Source organism: Apostichopus japonicus, chromosome 15 (assembly GCF_037975245.1).
Source record: "Apostichopus japonicus isolate 1M-3 chromosome 15, ASM3797524v1, whole genome shotgun sequence".
NCBI lineage: Eukaryota > Metazoa > Echinodermata > Holothuroidea > Aspidochirotida > Stichopodidae > Apostichopus > Apostichopus japonicus.
The window spans coordinates 22,959,497-22,975,029 of NC_092575.1; the positions used below are offsets into that span (position 1 = coordinate 22,959,497).

At 37.2% G+C, this 15,533-nt stretch overlaps 2 protein-coding genes across 2 annotated transcripts in view; one reads left to right on the forward strand and one right to left on the reverse strand.

The window, feature by feature from the left end:
- LOC139980649 (protein spinster homolog 1-like) overlaps positions 1 to 7,568 on the reverse strand; it is a 30,641-nt gene extending 23,073 nt beyond the window's left edge. The window contains exons 1-3 of the mRNA XM_071992457.1: positions 7,211 to 7,568; positions 4,575 to 4,817; positions 1,592 to 1,800 (exon numbers count right to left, since the gene is read on the reverse strand). Coding sequence (XP_071848558.1) covers positions 1,592 to 1,800; positions 4,575 to 4,773 — 408 coding nt within the window. The 5' untranslated portion in view covers positions 4,774 to 4,817; positions 7,211 to 7,568. The remainder of the gene's footprint in view (positions 1 to 1,591; positions 1,801 to 4,574; positions 4,818 to 7,210) is intronic.
- A 1,220-nt stretch (positions 7,569 to 8,788) lies between these two features.
- Positions 8,789 to 15,313, forward strand: LOC139980651 (large ribosomal subunit protein uL16m-like). Its single transcript, XM_071992459.1, has 5 exons — positions 8,789 to 8,998; positions 10,575 to 10,643; positions 12,255 to 12,403; positions 12,914 to 13,076; positions 13,472 to 15,313. Exons 1-5 carry the CDS (start codon positions 8,941 to 8,943, stop codon positions 13,765 to 13,767), a joined length of 735 nt encoding a protein of 244 aa, XP_071848560.1. The 5' UTR covers positions 8,789 to 8,940; the 3' UTR covers positions 13,768 to 15,313.
- Positions 15,314 to 15,533: the final 220 nt, after the last annotated feature.

The window sequence follows — 15,533 nt, forward strand, 5'->3', positions numbered from 1 at the left end:
GTCATGTATACAAGGCTCTAGTACACCCATTTATGAATAAACCGTAAGACCACATCTAATGTTAAGCGGGGGGGGGGGGGGAAGAAAGTATTTTCTAGAATTTCCAAAAATACGGAAAAAATAATATCCTACCACAGTTAAGTGTATAGCAAATAGCCTAACCACCTCGTCTGTTACGGATCTCACGTAACTACAAAAACACAACCAATTGTATTTTGCGAACTTTACGTTTTCTACAAGAACATGGAAATAATGTTAAGCATTAGTTAATCATGCCGTGTGGCCTAAAACATATTTTATTACAAGGTTTACTTTCATAAAGATGACCATAGCTTGATATCTTAGCTGCGTGTATCAACTGTGCCTCGTGTATCATGGGGAATACTCTATGAAACGTTTCTTGGAAACGTGCCAAAAATGTTAACAAGCAGGTGTTAGACAGGGGATGAGCGCGCAGTTGTTTGGCAAGATATATGGGAAAATTCTGAGCACATATACAGTATCCTACCGTAGTATTAAAGTTAGGTTAAACCGTACTGCAGTTGTAATCTGATGTACGTTTAGTGCGCGCTATTCATTGTTAGGCATTCTAGAAACGGGGCTTTGCCGAACGTTTTTTTGTTTCATAATATCGGAGGTTCTGTAAGTTAAACTTTTTAAAGATTGTAAAACAGATAAATCTCTTTTCATTTTATAACAAAATACAGCTACTCTAACTTGTCATTTAAAAATTTTCATCAGCTTCGTGACAATTTAAATTCAAAAAGTTGTCAGTATTTTGCATCCTCAACGGCGAATTTTTTTATCGTCAGACACGCAAAAAATTCCTTTTCCTTTTCCAGGGTCTTCGCCCCACCAGGGTCCTAGGGCGGTCCCCTGGACCCCACACCTTTATACTCGGCGTTTTCTCGCGATATTCGCGAACGTTTAAACGTTTAAACGAACGAAAAATCGGCCGTTTAAACGTTTAGGTCTTTAAATGAAAACTCACAGCCCTATTCTTAACTGAACGTATTTTTTTTGTGCAATAACACAAAGAACTATTTTGAAGAAATCTTTCAACTCTGCCTATGTTTGTAGTTCGAAAACACTTTTTGAATCCATTTTGAGGTCTTAGAACCACTGCAATTTTTCTTCTCACTCAATTCTAAGACTTTGTTTGATGGTTTCTTACACATTCCCCCCCCCCCCCCCTACATATATATTGTTATAGTTTCAATTATGATGTGTTTGCTGTTAATGTCTTTTCCTTAGTAAATAATCGTTAAATAAATGGTTACTATACTAGTAACTTATACTGTATCACATGCTACAAATGACTATGACAATGTTAAACTCTGCCTTTGAGTGCAAATTCTGAACAATTTGAAGAAATTCAAACCAAAGCAAACCTATTATGCTTTAGAGTTTATGAATGAAAGATATAAAGGGAAAAGGAAGTTGGATATGACCCAGAGGCGGTTCACAGGAGACACAGTGTTCACATGTTACCAACTTATATGGCCAGGTAGATCAGATCTAGTGTGCAATAGAATTGAGGAGACAGGTAAGAGACACACACAAAATTAAATATAAACTTAAAAGTACTTACATCATCTGGTACAAATGACCCTGCCAGTGTTAAACCTGACCATGCTGTTATACCAAATGCAATAATCACTTTTCTTGAGTATCTATCTCCAAGGAAACCAAAGATGGGAGAAGTGATCATGTAACCTATGATGAAGACTGTCTGAATGAGTCCTGCAGCACTGTTATCATTAGTTATCTTGAATGATTTTTGAATCTCCTCCAAGTTAGCTGTCAAATGTGAAGGAAATTATTCGAAAGAAGTTCAAAAGAAAGTCAAAATAAGCAGGCGATATATGGATCTTCTGTGGCAGATTAGAGTTTTTAATACATGTATGTTAGTGGGACAGGATCCCATGTTTAAAACACAGAACCATGTATGCAACTGTACTGTGGATTAAAAATGATTTCAAAATTCAAATTGTGGAGTTGAAACAATGAATATTCTGATAGCTGCGCTATATGCATTTGAATTCTACATACTTTTCATTTATATACATGCATAAATAAGTTCTGTCGAAACAATGGAATCTCGGTTAAGAATAAACTTGGCCAACCCATCCCATCCCCACAGGCCTACACCTTCCTAATCAAATGTTTGGACGTATCAGTATAAATGAACAGTGATGTGATTACATGGGCCTCAATTGAAACGTTGTATTCATTTGCTGATCAATTGCAATCAGTGGTGTCGCCAGACAAATTAATCTGGGGGGGGGGGGAAGGGGGGACAGGCACAGCACTTAATTAGGGGGCACCAAATGTTTAGTTGTGAATGTTGTCCTGGGGGAGGTCTAAGGGGAGGGGGAGAAATTTTTGATTAATGAGGGTCCTTAGATGCAATCTGGTGCTATATCTTGCAACTGAAGTAAATGTTCAAGAATTTTTGGGCTTTAATAGTCTGTCTGATATTTATGTTTTTAATGGAGGCTGATTAAAAAGATGTACAAAAAATGGATAACCCCTTTTGCTTTGATAATGTCTTAAGTGAGAGTGCTGAAAATATGAAATTTAAATTCAAGCAAGGTAGTAGTGAAGTTTAAGCACTAGCGGTTCATGCCTGGGTCTCTGTGACCTTGTTAGTGAGAAAACAATTGGTTATTGTGATGGTCAGTGGAACACATTTTACTGATCAACATAAAGGTCAATCCATAACAAATCAACAGATTTTTGGGTCGATTCCATGTTGACCCTCTCAGAATGGCCTGAAATTGATATGGTATATTGCCACATGTCTCAGAGGATGAAATTGGGCAAAAAACTTTTTGGGTGCTAGGATACGGCCACACCTAGCAACCAAATCCATGTTTCATTTTAAGAGCCCTAAATTTTCCCTCCAGTTTGGAGGCATTTTTTGCATACATGTAAAGTATTTTATGTCTGATATTACAGATAATGACATGGAAGACATGTGACCAGTCTTCTAATTTACTGTAGCTAATTTTGAGGAAAATTTACAGTCTTAATTTTATGTAACAAGTGATTAAAGTGGCAGAAAATGAGATAGCCTGGGCCTTTTCTGGACCTACTTTGAGTGTGCTCTATATTCACTTGACAAAGGCATGTTTGAGATTTAATTTACATGGGATCCTTGTCCAGTGGTAGTTGTACAGAAAAAGTGCCAAAAATTAGTCAAGCGGGTTGTACTGTACGTTTTACAAACAGAAAAAAGAAATCTCACTTCTGGCCCTAATTGGGGGGTCCAATTTGGGCCTGTGGATAAATTTCAATATTTCTTTTAACATCATTTTTCAGGAATGTAACCTTAATTTTAAAAACTGAAGTCAAAAGTTTGTGTATTTTGTGTTATCTACTCAAATTTACAACTCCAAAATTGCGAAAATCACGCACTTCATATGTATGAAAATGCTTGCAAAAGCCGATTTGAGTAATCAAATGACAACTTCTTAGAATGAGCAAACAGGTACTTAACAATTAAGAGGGTGGTACACTAGCATAAGCACTACCAATAAACTGCATTTTCAGGGTCATATATGCCCAACGATGACTTACAATGCTAGGACTACCCTCATAATTGTTAAGCACCTGTATGCTAATTCTCAGAAGTTGTTGTCATTTGAATTACTCAAACCGGCTTGTGCAAGCATTTTTATACGTTTCGTCCTTCGTAAAAAAGTGTTTGTTGGAGTATTTTTTTTAACACTACAATCGCATCTTGGGGGGCACGATTTTGTTTTGGGAGGGCACATGCCCCCAGGCCACCCCTTGGCAACACCACTGATTGCAATCACATTTTGTTCAGCTGTGTATACATCAGCTATGTAACATAGTGAGCAAACACAAAATTAGCTTCAGGTTAAGTCATGTTAAACCAACCCATACACCATAACAAAAGTAGGCTATGAAACATGCATAATTTGGATCTGGATATAATGTTAAACTTCTCTTTATTTGGTGTCAGCAGTGGGAATAGAATGCCTAGTACAGTTTACTATAAAACCAAAACAAAATCTTATTTTGACAACTCACCTGTTTACTTAAAGATATGCTGTATTGACCCCAAATAAGCCAGATTTTAGAAAATATGGTCACCTTTGATCAAAATTAAAAACTGTTTAATTACCACCCTGGAGGAAATTTTCCTCACCGGGACATCCAGTCATCTCGTGTGTTCATTTAGAATGTCTGAGAAAAATTTGGAGAGTAAATACCTCCAGGAAAGTACTTTTTGAAACTTCCAGCACTCTAATTTGGGGCCAATACAGACTACCTTTAATTAAAGATACTGATAAGACAGGCTTCAAATTTTTTTTTTTTTGTCAGCAGTGGGTAATGATTGATTAGTGCACATTCAAAACTAAACCTGAATCTAGAAACCTCACATACTGCAGTATATCTATGGAAACACTAACTTTATGATTTACTGACAAGACATTAATACTGACACCACAGTGAAGGCTTCAATTTCTCTCCATATGGTGTCAGCAGTGGGAATTTATTGCAATTAGTATAATTTCAAACAGAAACTTGCATAAAAAACTCACCTGCAACAGTATACCTATCGACATAGTTCAACAAATTGACGAGACATAGTATGGACACTGCGATGTAGGCCTGGCATCCTTCAACCTTTGAACTTTGGGTAGAAATTCTAACTGCACCGTGGTGATTCTCTCCCTGATCATCTTCCTCTTTCTGCTGCAATAAACGTTCTCCTTCATGATCAATCTCTTCCATGATCATCACTTGATGTCACCATGTATTACTTTGCTTGTATCATTCAAAAACTGTTGAGAATGAAATACGTACATTTCCTGTTCACTGTGTCCGGTAGTTCAGGTTAAGTTAAATATTCATCAATTATCATACAAATTTACATTCAAATGTGAAGACAACAATAAAAGTAGCTTTCTTGGGTGATTTTGGTTTTTTTTCTTTTTCTTTTTATTAAAATGTAATATATGGCTATGTTCAGTAAATCTGCAATGATATACGTTGCATCAAGTGTTCGCACCCGCGATCATAGGCGTAGGAGGCGGGGGGCTGGGGGGGCTGCAGCCCCCCCAACCAAAACTTTTGGTGAAAATTCGGGCAATATGCTGAGAATTTTTCGGGCACCTACTGAAAGAAGAAAAATTTGTAGTGTGTTTTTCTGTTTGTTTTGGTGAAAATTCGGGCAATATGCTGAGAATTTTTCGGGCACCTACTGAAAGAAGAATAATTTGCAATGTGTTTTTTCAATGATTAAACTGATATTATGATTGTAACGACTTCCCCAATAATTATAACCAATATGGAAGGGTAATAACACGGAAAATATAACCAAAATTGTTCGCGCGCTTCATGCCTGCGAACAACATCTTAATGAGCATATAGGCATTTATCAGTTATTTGCATATGATTTCCGTAATAACCGATGAATGTCTATATGATATGCACATTATAATGTTGAGCCCGCGCGTAGCGCGCGAAAAATTTTGGTTATATTTTTCGGGCAAGTCGTTACAGCCCCCCCAAATCAAATTAGGCTCCTACGCCTATGCCCGCGATCTTGGCGTATATTTTGTATTAGTAATCATTAAAACAATATAGTAGACTACAAGTTTCTATCAATGTCCTAGGATATAAATTGGTGCAAATACAATCAATCATGTCACTAATTTAGTACTAATTTGGTACTAATTAAGAATCTGTACCATTCCTAACCCCTAACCCTACTTCCTAACCCCTAACCCTATTCCCAACTTCCTAACCCTATTGCCTACTTCCTAACCCTAATTCCTAGCCCCTAGTAAGCTTTCCCATTCATATGGTATGGATTCTAAAGTTAGGCCGCACTTTTAGTTTAAATAGAGGATGCGCACTGGCTGTTAGTATTATTCCATAAATACAGGTACACAGCCTTTGGGAAAAGTACTTTGCAATTTTATACAAAAAACTTTCTGTTTTGTGCTTATACCAACTGTAGTGTTAGTGTTACAAGGAATAAGACCTAGGCCTAGGCCTAAGTCAACAACATCAGACTTCATATTATCAAGCAGAATCTTGTAATCTATGTTACTAACCAATGCAGAGGACAAACTAAAACGAATGACAGCGAATGACAATTGACTTTGTACAGGGTTAATGACAATTGACTTTGTACAGAGTTAATTGTCATTCTCGAATGACACCGAATGACAACGAAGGACGGTGGTGAGATGAGATAGAATGATAAACGGAGTGGAGTGAATGCGGTTATTGGTTTTCTGCGCAAAAATGATTTAAGGAAAATCGCATGTTATGTGGCTGCAGGGTTTTGGTGTGATTTATGGATAGAAACCACAGGGAAAGTTTTTGTGTGCTCCCTTGCCCCCCCCCTTCCCTACGCCACTGTTACAGAGTAGCTCCATAACTGGCGCAAATTTTCTCCTTTTCCAGTCCCTTTTGCACCCCCCCCCCCAAAAAAAAATATATATCTTTTTTTTTTCATAGAAATGTCCAATATAAGGACTCTTCCTGAAATTTTTAGCTGTTTCAAGATTACAGTATTGTTAGTTTCTAACAATTAATATCGGGAAAAATGATGTTAAATTTACTTTTTAAAATCAGCCTTACAATTTTGCTTACTATAAGGTGCGTTTGTATCTTGTCCGTACTTTACTAGATCTGTAAGCCACGCACTTCGTGTCCACTCGGTTAACATGGCTTTAATATACCCACGAAGTCTGAACTGCGATATCCGGTTGAAGCAAATGTCTGTGCTGTCATTCACTGTGATTCATTTTAGTCAACGTAATTTTTTAGCGTGTACAACATATTGCCATTCGTTATGTGTAACGCAAAATTTTGTCATTCGTTGTAGTAACACCCCAATGCTGGGAAAATAATAATAAATACAAAAAACACTACACACTTAAGTTAAGAATGGCGTTTTATTAAAGCCTCTTACATGACTGGGATATTAAATGAATATATAATTGAAATAAATGATGTATGGTAGGCCTACTGCACTACAGCCTAACTAAGCTACTGCTGCAGTGCTGATTAGGCTCAACAATAACAGTTATGTAGTACTGTATGTCTAGCCTGTATAACTGTAGGTAATTAACAGTAAAATATAATATACCAGCCAATAAAACTCTCGTTGCGCCTACTGTATGTACCTTAATTACGTTTATGTTAGTTGGTCAAACGTTACCTTTTTGCAGATTATCTTGAAAACAACCTCTGATTGACTTCCTATATCATGTGTCGTTTAAATACCAGGCAGACAGGTATGGACTAAGCATAAAGAAGCAAGTACAAGTAACTCGTGACTACATATATTCATGGTGCCGGTGGAATATTGTTATTTTCTTCGTATGTCGTCTGCATGCACAGGACAATCTCACAAGATTGACAGAAAACGTATTAGTATCGCGTGATTGGTGCTTCTTGAAATGACAAACTCGTTGCCATTGAAATATATGTACAGATTTCTAGAGATCAAAACATCTTTAGCAGATTGTGACTATGGCGCTATTTCAATATTCCATTATTCTCTTTGCACAACAATTGATCATGAGGGTAAGATCATATAAACAGCTTGGAATTAATTTCTGCTATTAGATTTATAGAAGGAACATTTTGTCTGAGTTTCAGAAGTTTGACTTGTATTGGAAAATTTCACATTTGAGTGTAGCAACTCACTAAGTAGGTTAGATAATAGCTAATCGTGTTGCGCTCGTCGTGAGGTGTATTCCGGCGTTCATGTGTAGTCTTGTGTGCTAATTTTCATACACATTGTCTTCAGACGGATATCCTATTTTTCCTGTTATTTATTTTTTCTTCTATATGTGACCCAAGAATGTAAACGATTTAGGAAACTTTATGATCGTGATATACACAGTCCGGGAAGCAATAATGCTTCCTCTTCAGTCGTACGTTGCTGTTTAAAACATGACAAGGGTTAAAGAAATACAACATAAGTTTATTTGGAACCTAGTAATCACTATTATTCATAATTGTGCCTCTATTAACACCTTGCACTTTCCAAATGAGTGTACCATAAGAGATGGTTCCTTGCACTTTCCAAATGAGTGTACCATAAGAGATGGTTCCTGGTATAAAACCCAGGGAGATTGCAGTTAGAAGAAGATATGGACTGAAGTAATTTCTCTTGCAGGCGCTATATCATAGATCTATAAGGGCTAGCCCCAGCTCTGATGGTGGATAGGTATACGGTTGTGGATACCGCATAACCTCTATGGGAGAATATTGATTGATTGATTTTATTCGCACTCAGATTGTTCAAAATACAAAACTATTACAAAGACAAAATAGACAAAAAGGACGGAAAAGAAAAGAACAAAAAGAGTAACAGGAGCTAAACCCATTAGGCCGACTCGTCGGCCCACTTCCAATGAGGCCCTATAGACGAAAAATTGCACAATGAATGGAAAAAACTAGGGAACCAATAAATATGACACAAAAAATGAAGATATTGCACAAAAAACAGAAAAGTGCCTCCCTCTCCTCCCACCCCCATAATTACATGAGATGCTTCCTTAACTCAGCTCTAAAAAGATGAGAAGACATAATGGATTTGATATTGTTTGGAATCCATTAAGTCTTCTAATAGTTTGATATGAAGGAGAAAATTGCAATATTACATCAATGTCCAGGAGAAAATGGGTCCTCTGCGGCGCCGCTGCCCGGTGTCGAGGCTCACGACCCCCAGTGTTTCGATACTATAGGCTATAGTTGGACGTAGGTTATTGCTACATCCAAGTATTTGACCTTTTCTGCGTTCCAAAAACCGTCAATAAAGGGGAAACTGTACGGTGATCGTGTTGCTTGTTGTGTAAATAAATCACCTGATTTAGCGGTAGTAGCAAATGCTAGTTGTGGCACACTTATTGATTTCATGACCGATTTCACCAGGAAAAAATGTTTTCGTCCAAAGGAATAACTTGTTGCCACCGTTTAACAAAGTTCTTAGGAAAATGTAAGCTCACAAAATGTTGTCGTGCAATTGGTCATACCTGGGGCTTAATGGCTAAACGTGTAGTTAGGCTAGTCCTAGTGTAGCCTAACCATAGAAATGGTTCTTTGAAGTTTGAGCATAACTAACTAGGCTAGTTAAAGTTACAGTAGGCTTATGCTAGGATAGGATAGATCGACCTTGGCATGTATGCTAAGAAAGGCAATATAAGTTGGCTTAGGCTCGGCCAAAGTTTACTTGGAAAAAGGGTATGGAAGACCAAAATTCCCTATGAAATATCCCATGTATGGACACTCAACATGACACAGTCACAAATGTACAGGTAGGCTATGCCGGATCTAGTGCCATTCGACAATAGGTAAATCCCGCCATACCTTTCCGATCCTTTCCGTTTTGGCGGATAGGTTTGAAACCTGTTGCCGAAAGGTACATTTTAGGAATGGATTTTGCCCTGGTGTACAGGAATGTATTGGTGAAACTTTCTTTGAATCGCATGCAAGGATATGTAGGTACAGTACATAGTCTTCAACAAATGTGATAGTTGGCTGGATAGACTGAATTGTAGTTATTACAAGATTGTGAAATTGATACACAGTCTTTAATGTTCAGGTTGTTTGAATAGTAATATAGTATTAATTGTAAGTTCGTAAGAGTCTATACACTGTCTTCAAATATATAATAGGCCGTGGCTATTCTTACGACTAGTCGTAAAAATTATTTATAAACTATTCTAACGACAAAGGCAAATTCAAGCGCAGTGAAGTAAATAAAGCAACTGCGCATGTAGTAGGGGTAACCCTAACCCTAAACATAACCCTAAACCTCAATCCTAACCCTTACCCTAACCCTAACCGGAAATTACTGTTACTCCTCGTCGTAAAAATAGTACTCCTGGTCATGAAAATAGAAACTGCGCATGCGTAGTCGAAAATTATTCTTACAACTAGTCGTAAGAATAGCCACTTTGTATATAATATTTGGTTGAATAAATTAAAATAGGCTGATTGTTTATTAAAAAGACCGATTCTGGTTGTCGATTTTCATGACCGATTTAGTTAAGTTTGCGGGCCTAGGTAGTGTGAAGCAAAGAAATATACAGTGCATAAAGGCCTACAGTATACCCACAATAATGTGCTTTTTCCGCTATACAAAAAGTGCTTTACCGCCCTGGGAATAACATGGCGGAATGGCACTTTTTCTATGACGGAAATAGCTCATTTTCTATTGCGGCATGTACCGATGGTTAAGTAAGTTAGAAGTTACTTAGAAAGTTAGAGACAGTAACTCACAGTTGCAGTAAACCAATATCCATTATTACTATAATACGTTAGGCCTAAAATACTTGTGTAAGTTAGGCTGCCCTTTGTTAGGCTAGTATCAGTAATGTTAGTACTAACAATCGTGCTCACAATGGATTATTAGACCACATTGTTTGATAGCACAACTGACTCTGGCAAATCTTCCACTGCCTGGAAGTGTTACTTCAAGGGAGGGAGGTTTAGAACTTTGTAGCCTGTCATAAAGAAGTTTTGCAATAACAGCAGTTTTCAGATTTTGCATATGTATTTTCTCCTTTTAGGTGATGTATCTCCCAAGTACATGCAGGTGTGTTCTCTGAAACACTGGACTCCTATAGAAAAATTTGATGGTAAGATTTATATGATGTAGTGTTCTATATATAGGTCTACTGAGAGTAAGGTACAGTAAAGTACAGTAGATTCTTTGTAAAGTATTGTGTTCCAACAACAAAGGGTTGTGTTCCAGCAACAAATAAAATAGCATGTTAAATGTAAATATTAAAAATATCAATACTAAATGCACAACAGGATATATTGCAAATTTATACTTTAAAATTTACCAAGTCTTCTTTGTGCAGTTTGTTTTAGAGTAAGTTTTTCTTGTATAGGAGGACAACTCAATTTTTCAATAATTATTTTCTACTCATTTAAACATTGATCTCTTTTTATGTGTTGTGTCATTCCAAATACCGTTCATTGCCATGGGTATTGGAAATTTATGTGGTAATTGCTATTTTGAACTTTTTGTTTGCTATTTGGCAGTTGTAATCCCCAGGACTAATCTGCACTACTCTGTGAACTAATAGTTTTAATATGAAATGAAAATTGCTCAACCATATTCTTTATATAATTTTCTAAGATTTATGTACTATGTATGAGTGTGTTCTGCATCAACATATTATCTTCGAGGCAATGTCAAAGTGTCGCCAAAGTCAGCATATTTAATGATTATGTCACAGGAGGATGTGAACAAGAAGTAAGATCACAAACAAATAGAACTTTGAGTTAAACAGGGAATATAAGAGCTTCATCTGGCTAGATAGATCTATGGAAAAAATGAGTGTGTCAAGGGGAAACAAGCATGATGAGCCGTGCCAAGCATGGCTCTTGCAGGTTGAATCACCCTGAATACAAAATGGGTGAAAGTTATATCTTATAGACTCTCTCACAATGGATTACATAGGATGGGACAGGAAGTTACTCTGTTCACATATTTACCTATCTCCCGGCTTAAACAGACTTAAGCTACTGTACTAAGAAACCACACTATGACATCATTGGGAATGACATCATACTGAAAGTTACTTTCATGACAGAGAGATCTGTGTAGAGATATTCAATGCACAGACAGGTGTAGGGTTTCTGTTCTAGACAGTTACTGTGGAAGTTAAAGTGTATTAAGTGATCTACTGGGACTGAGAAGTTGGAAAGGTATATTAAATTATGTTTATGGCTTACTTAATCTTTGTGGGAGGTGTGATGCAGAAGAACTTTCTGTCTGTGCTACTAGCTAAGAGATTGTAAAGGTGAACCTTGGGTAAGGATAAGGGGAAGATAATGGTAAAATGCTCTCTGCTAAAATTAATTAGATAGACCCTCAATTACTGTCGGCTATGGTAGTTGAATTTCACACATGGGGATAAACATATCGGTACAATCTCTTCTCATTGCAATTCAGTCAATGAACTGTTCAAAATACCATACGGTTGCTGGAGAATATGCAATAATTTTGTCACAACCTCATTTTTGGATGCCTGTTCACTTATCACGTTGGGTGGTGCATTAGGTTTTGGGATAAATTTTTGCAAGTTTCATACCTACCTGCTGTGTGCAATTCGATAACCACTGTATTCTACAATTTTCTCTTACGAGCAACTTCGTATGTGGTGTGGATTAAATTTGACAGTCATAATTTTACAGTATGTGCTGTACTCTATTGAGTTTTCTCTACCAACCTACAGATATACCCGTCCCTGAAAAGACTAAACTGACTTTTAAGAATAAAGTTCCTCAGAACCTCAAATGGAAGAAGAGCTTCAAGAATCTGAAAGATATCCGAGGGCCAGCTACGGCGGCCAACATTCTTACGGAGGGCCAGTATGGAATAATGGTGAACTTCTGTACTCAATTTCTGTTTGTTCTCTGTGTATCCCACGGAATAATCTAGTCTTCAAATTTGTATTGCAGTTTTGAAGGCATTGGATATTTGTCTCTTGCAAAATACTTTATGTGTAGAAAAACTGCTATGCATCTTTGCACTCGTACAGCAATTTGACAATTTTGCATATAGCATTTTGCGATTCTGCAAATTCTGGATATGTTGATGCTCTCTTTATCCATCGAGAGTTGATAAAAACCTTGAAAATAAAACATTGCTTTCATCTTCAGTATAGTAGGGAGCAAGAAACATTTCTACATTTCCAAGGATTTAGTGATCTGGCATTTATCAAACCACCAAGCTCATCCCTCTTGCAAAATTGAAGTTGCTTCCTCAGATTAACCTACACTTTTATTTTAAATTCGCAAAGAAAATAAGCAGAGAAAAGAAAGGTCAAATCTCCCTGATAAGGATAATCTGTTGTTTTCTTACCGTAAAAGCTGTCTCTTTGGTCATTTTCAGGCTACGACCGGAGGCTATCTGAAGCATGGTCATTTTGAAATGATCCGGTTGACCTTTGGACGTAGAGTGGACTCGAACAAGGTCTTTGCGAGGTGGAGGGTGAATGCCCCCCATAAACCAGTGACCAAGAAGGGTCAAGGGCAAAGAATGGGCGGAGGAAAAGGTAAGATTAAAACTCTCTCGCCAGAAATACTTGGCATACATACTGTATGGTTGTATTTACGTATTGCAGATCTCTAAATTCCATTTTTTTCCTTTTCTTTTTTTGGCTCAAATTCCAAAAGAATATTTATCTATGGCCATTATTTACCTTTATTTTCAATGTATATTTGTATATTATCATCATGTACATTTATATCACCATTTTGTATTTTTGCATTACTGTCCATCATGTACTTTGCATTCCTTTGTCATTCCGTATGTTTTCTTTCTTTGCATTACAATTGTTATGGAATACCGTCATAGTGGGCAGTCTATAAGTGGCCAAGACAATTCACATATTAATACGTTCGTAAATTAACAGATGATTCATATACTCTTGTGTGGCATCTCTTCCAGGTAATGTGGATCACTATGTGACTGCAGTAAAGGCCGGACGACTCATCATTGAAGTGTGGGGCAAAGCCGAGCTTCAGGAGGTGATGCCCGTCCTGACCGAGATCAGGAAGAAGCTCCCTTTCAGATCAAAGATTGTCTCTGTGGACAGCTTGAAAGAGGAAGAAGAAGTGGGAAAATATCTGGTAGAGAATAATGCAAATCCGTGGACGTTCGAAAAGATTGCCAGAGAAAATTATCTCGGTGTTAGTAAATATTTAGGACCTTACGATTACAAATGGTTTGGAAGATACAGATAGTGATGTGAGACCACTTGGTGTCGAAGTTGAAAATCATCATCAGAGGAGAAAAAAGAGGCAGAGAGGTGGAAGAAGAGGACACATGATGCACCTGATCAGATATGCCGCTCACAAGGAATTGGCTGTCGAAGGCCTGCTCAACTTTTGGATAAGTTTATTTGCCACCAGTGGTGGTAGCTGGAGGTGAACCCTTAGAGCCTGGGAAAGCAGAACTGAAGGAGAGGAAAATTGATTAAGAAAAGAAAGAGTATTCCAAGTGGTGTAGCATGAAAGAATTAATTTTTTTCTCTCATGCTACCCTTCTCCGATTTCCCCTATACTGGAAGCCTGTGACCTATTTGCATGTATGACTTGAGATTTCAAGAATACTGAGGGTAATCGCAGCAGTAAAGTGTGATGTGCCGCAAACTGATACTACAATCGGATAGCTTTTCGGCACAAGATAGTTCAATATTTATAACTGTTACAATCTTGAAATGTTGACTGTTCAGACATGACCAACACAATCTGCTATTGTTATGTCCTTTCTTGAACCATTTTAGATTATGAAAAGCAGCACAAGATTATACTTTGGCCATATTAAGGACTTAATATTTTTTTAATTTAAAGATAAAGCCAAATTATACATTTTTCCTACAAACAATAGATCTGTCCCTCTGTGTCCCAAAAGTAGTCATATTCAACTATTCAGTGTAACAGCACAATGGACCACATTCTGTTCCCCCCCCCTCCCCCCAAAAAAACCCCATTGCCTCGGATATTCTGGAGGTAAAACCTTCTGAAAGCATTTTGAAAAAGTTCTGGTTAACTTTTGTTATTGACATTTTTGTAATTAAGTGATATGGAACATCTATAAATCATCTTTTCAAGGCTGGCATCTGCAAAGTTCAATCCTTAAATTCACATGGATGGATTTGTACCCCTTTTATATTTGCCTAAATATACATTGCACTGGGCTTCAACTGAATGTGTCATGCCATGCTGTTATTAGTTGGAATACATGCCCAAAGAGAAGAAGCATTTCACAAGGTTGTTGCATTTCAATCAGGATTGTTTTTTTTTTCTTTTGTAGTTTTTGGAGATAAACTGTTATTGTTTATGGAACTTTTTTACTGCCTTGTTTGTTTTTCTGTTGAGTTTCTTCATTGCAACCATACAGATCAGGCTAAAGAGGGCTGCAGTAGATGCTGCAGTGCTTACACAGTGCTCAATCTTTGATAGACCCAAGTATAAGCACTGTAGCCTTTTATCCAATCTTGAGCAAAATTTGGTTTATTACAGAATGGTTCAGACACTCATTGTACAAAAACTGTAATGTACATATCCATTTGGCCATTGTGTTTTAGTATTTTGCTATGCTGCACTGGATAAATTAGACCTTTGTCTCTAGATAGATAAAATATGCAACTAAAATTCCACTTGAGTCAAGATGTTTCATAATCAATACAACTGCCATATCACTTACCTTTCTTATGTCTGTGAGACAATTCACTTTCATTTAATTATGAATTGAGAGAATAAATAATTATGATAGAAATTAATAGGAGAGATGTGTGGAGCCCCTGTTTTATAACCACCTTTCATACAGTAATAGTTTCCCCTTTGCATTGATCACAAGGGCGTAGGAACCGGGGGTGCTGGGAGAGGGGGGCGCCAGCAAGTCAGAAAACCCCTTTTTCATTTCCAAATGAGAAAAGAAATCTCATTTGGAGCACCAAATTGCATCTAAGGCCAGGTGAAAATGCAAATTTATTTACAAAATGGAG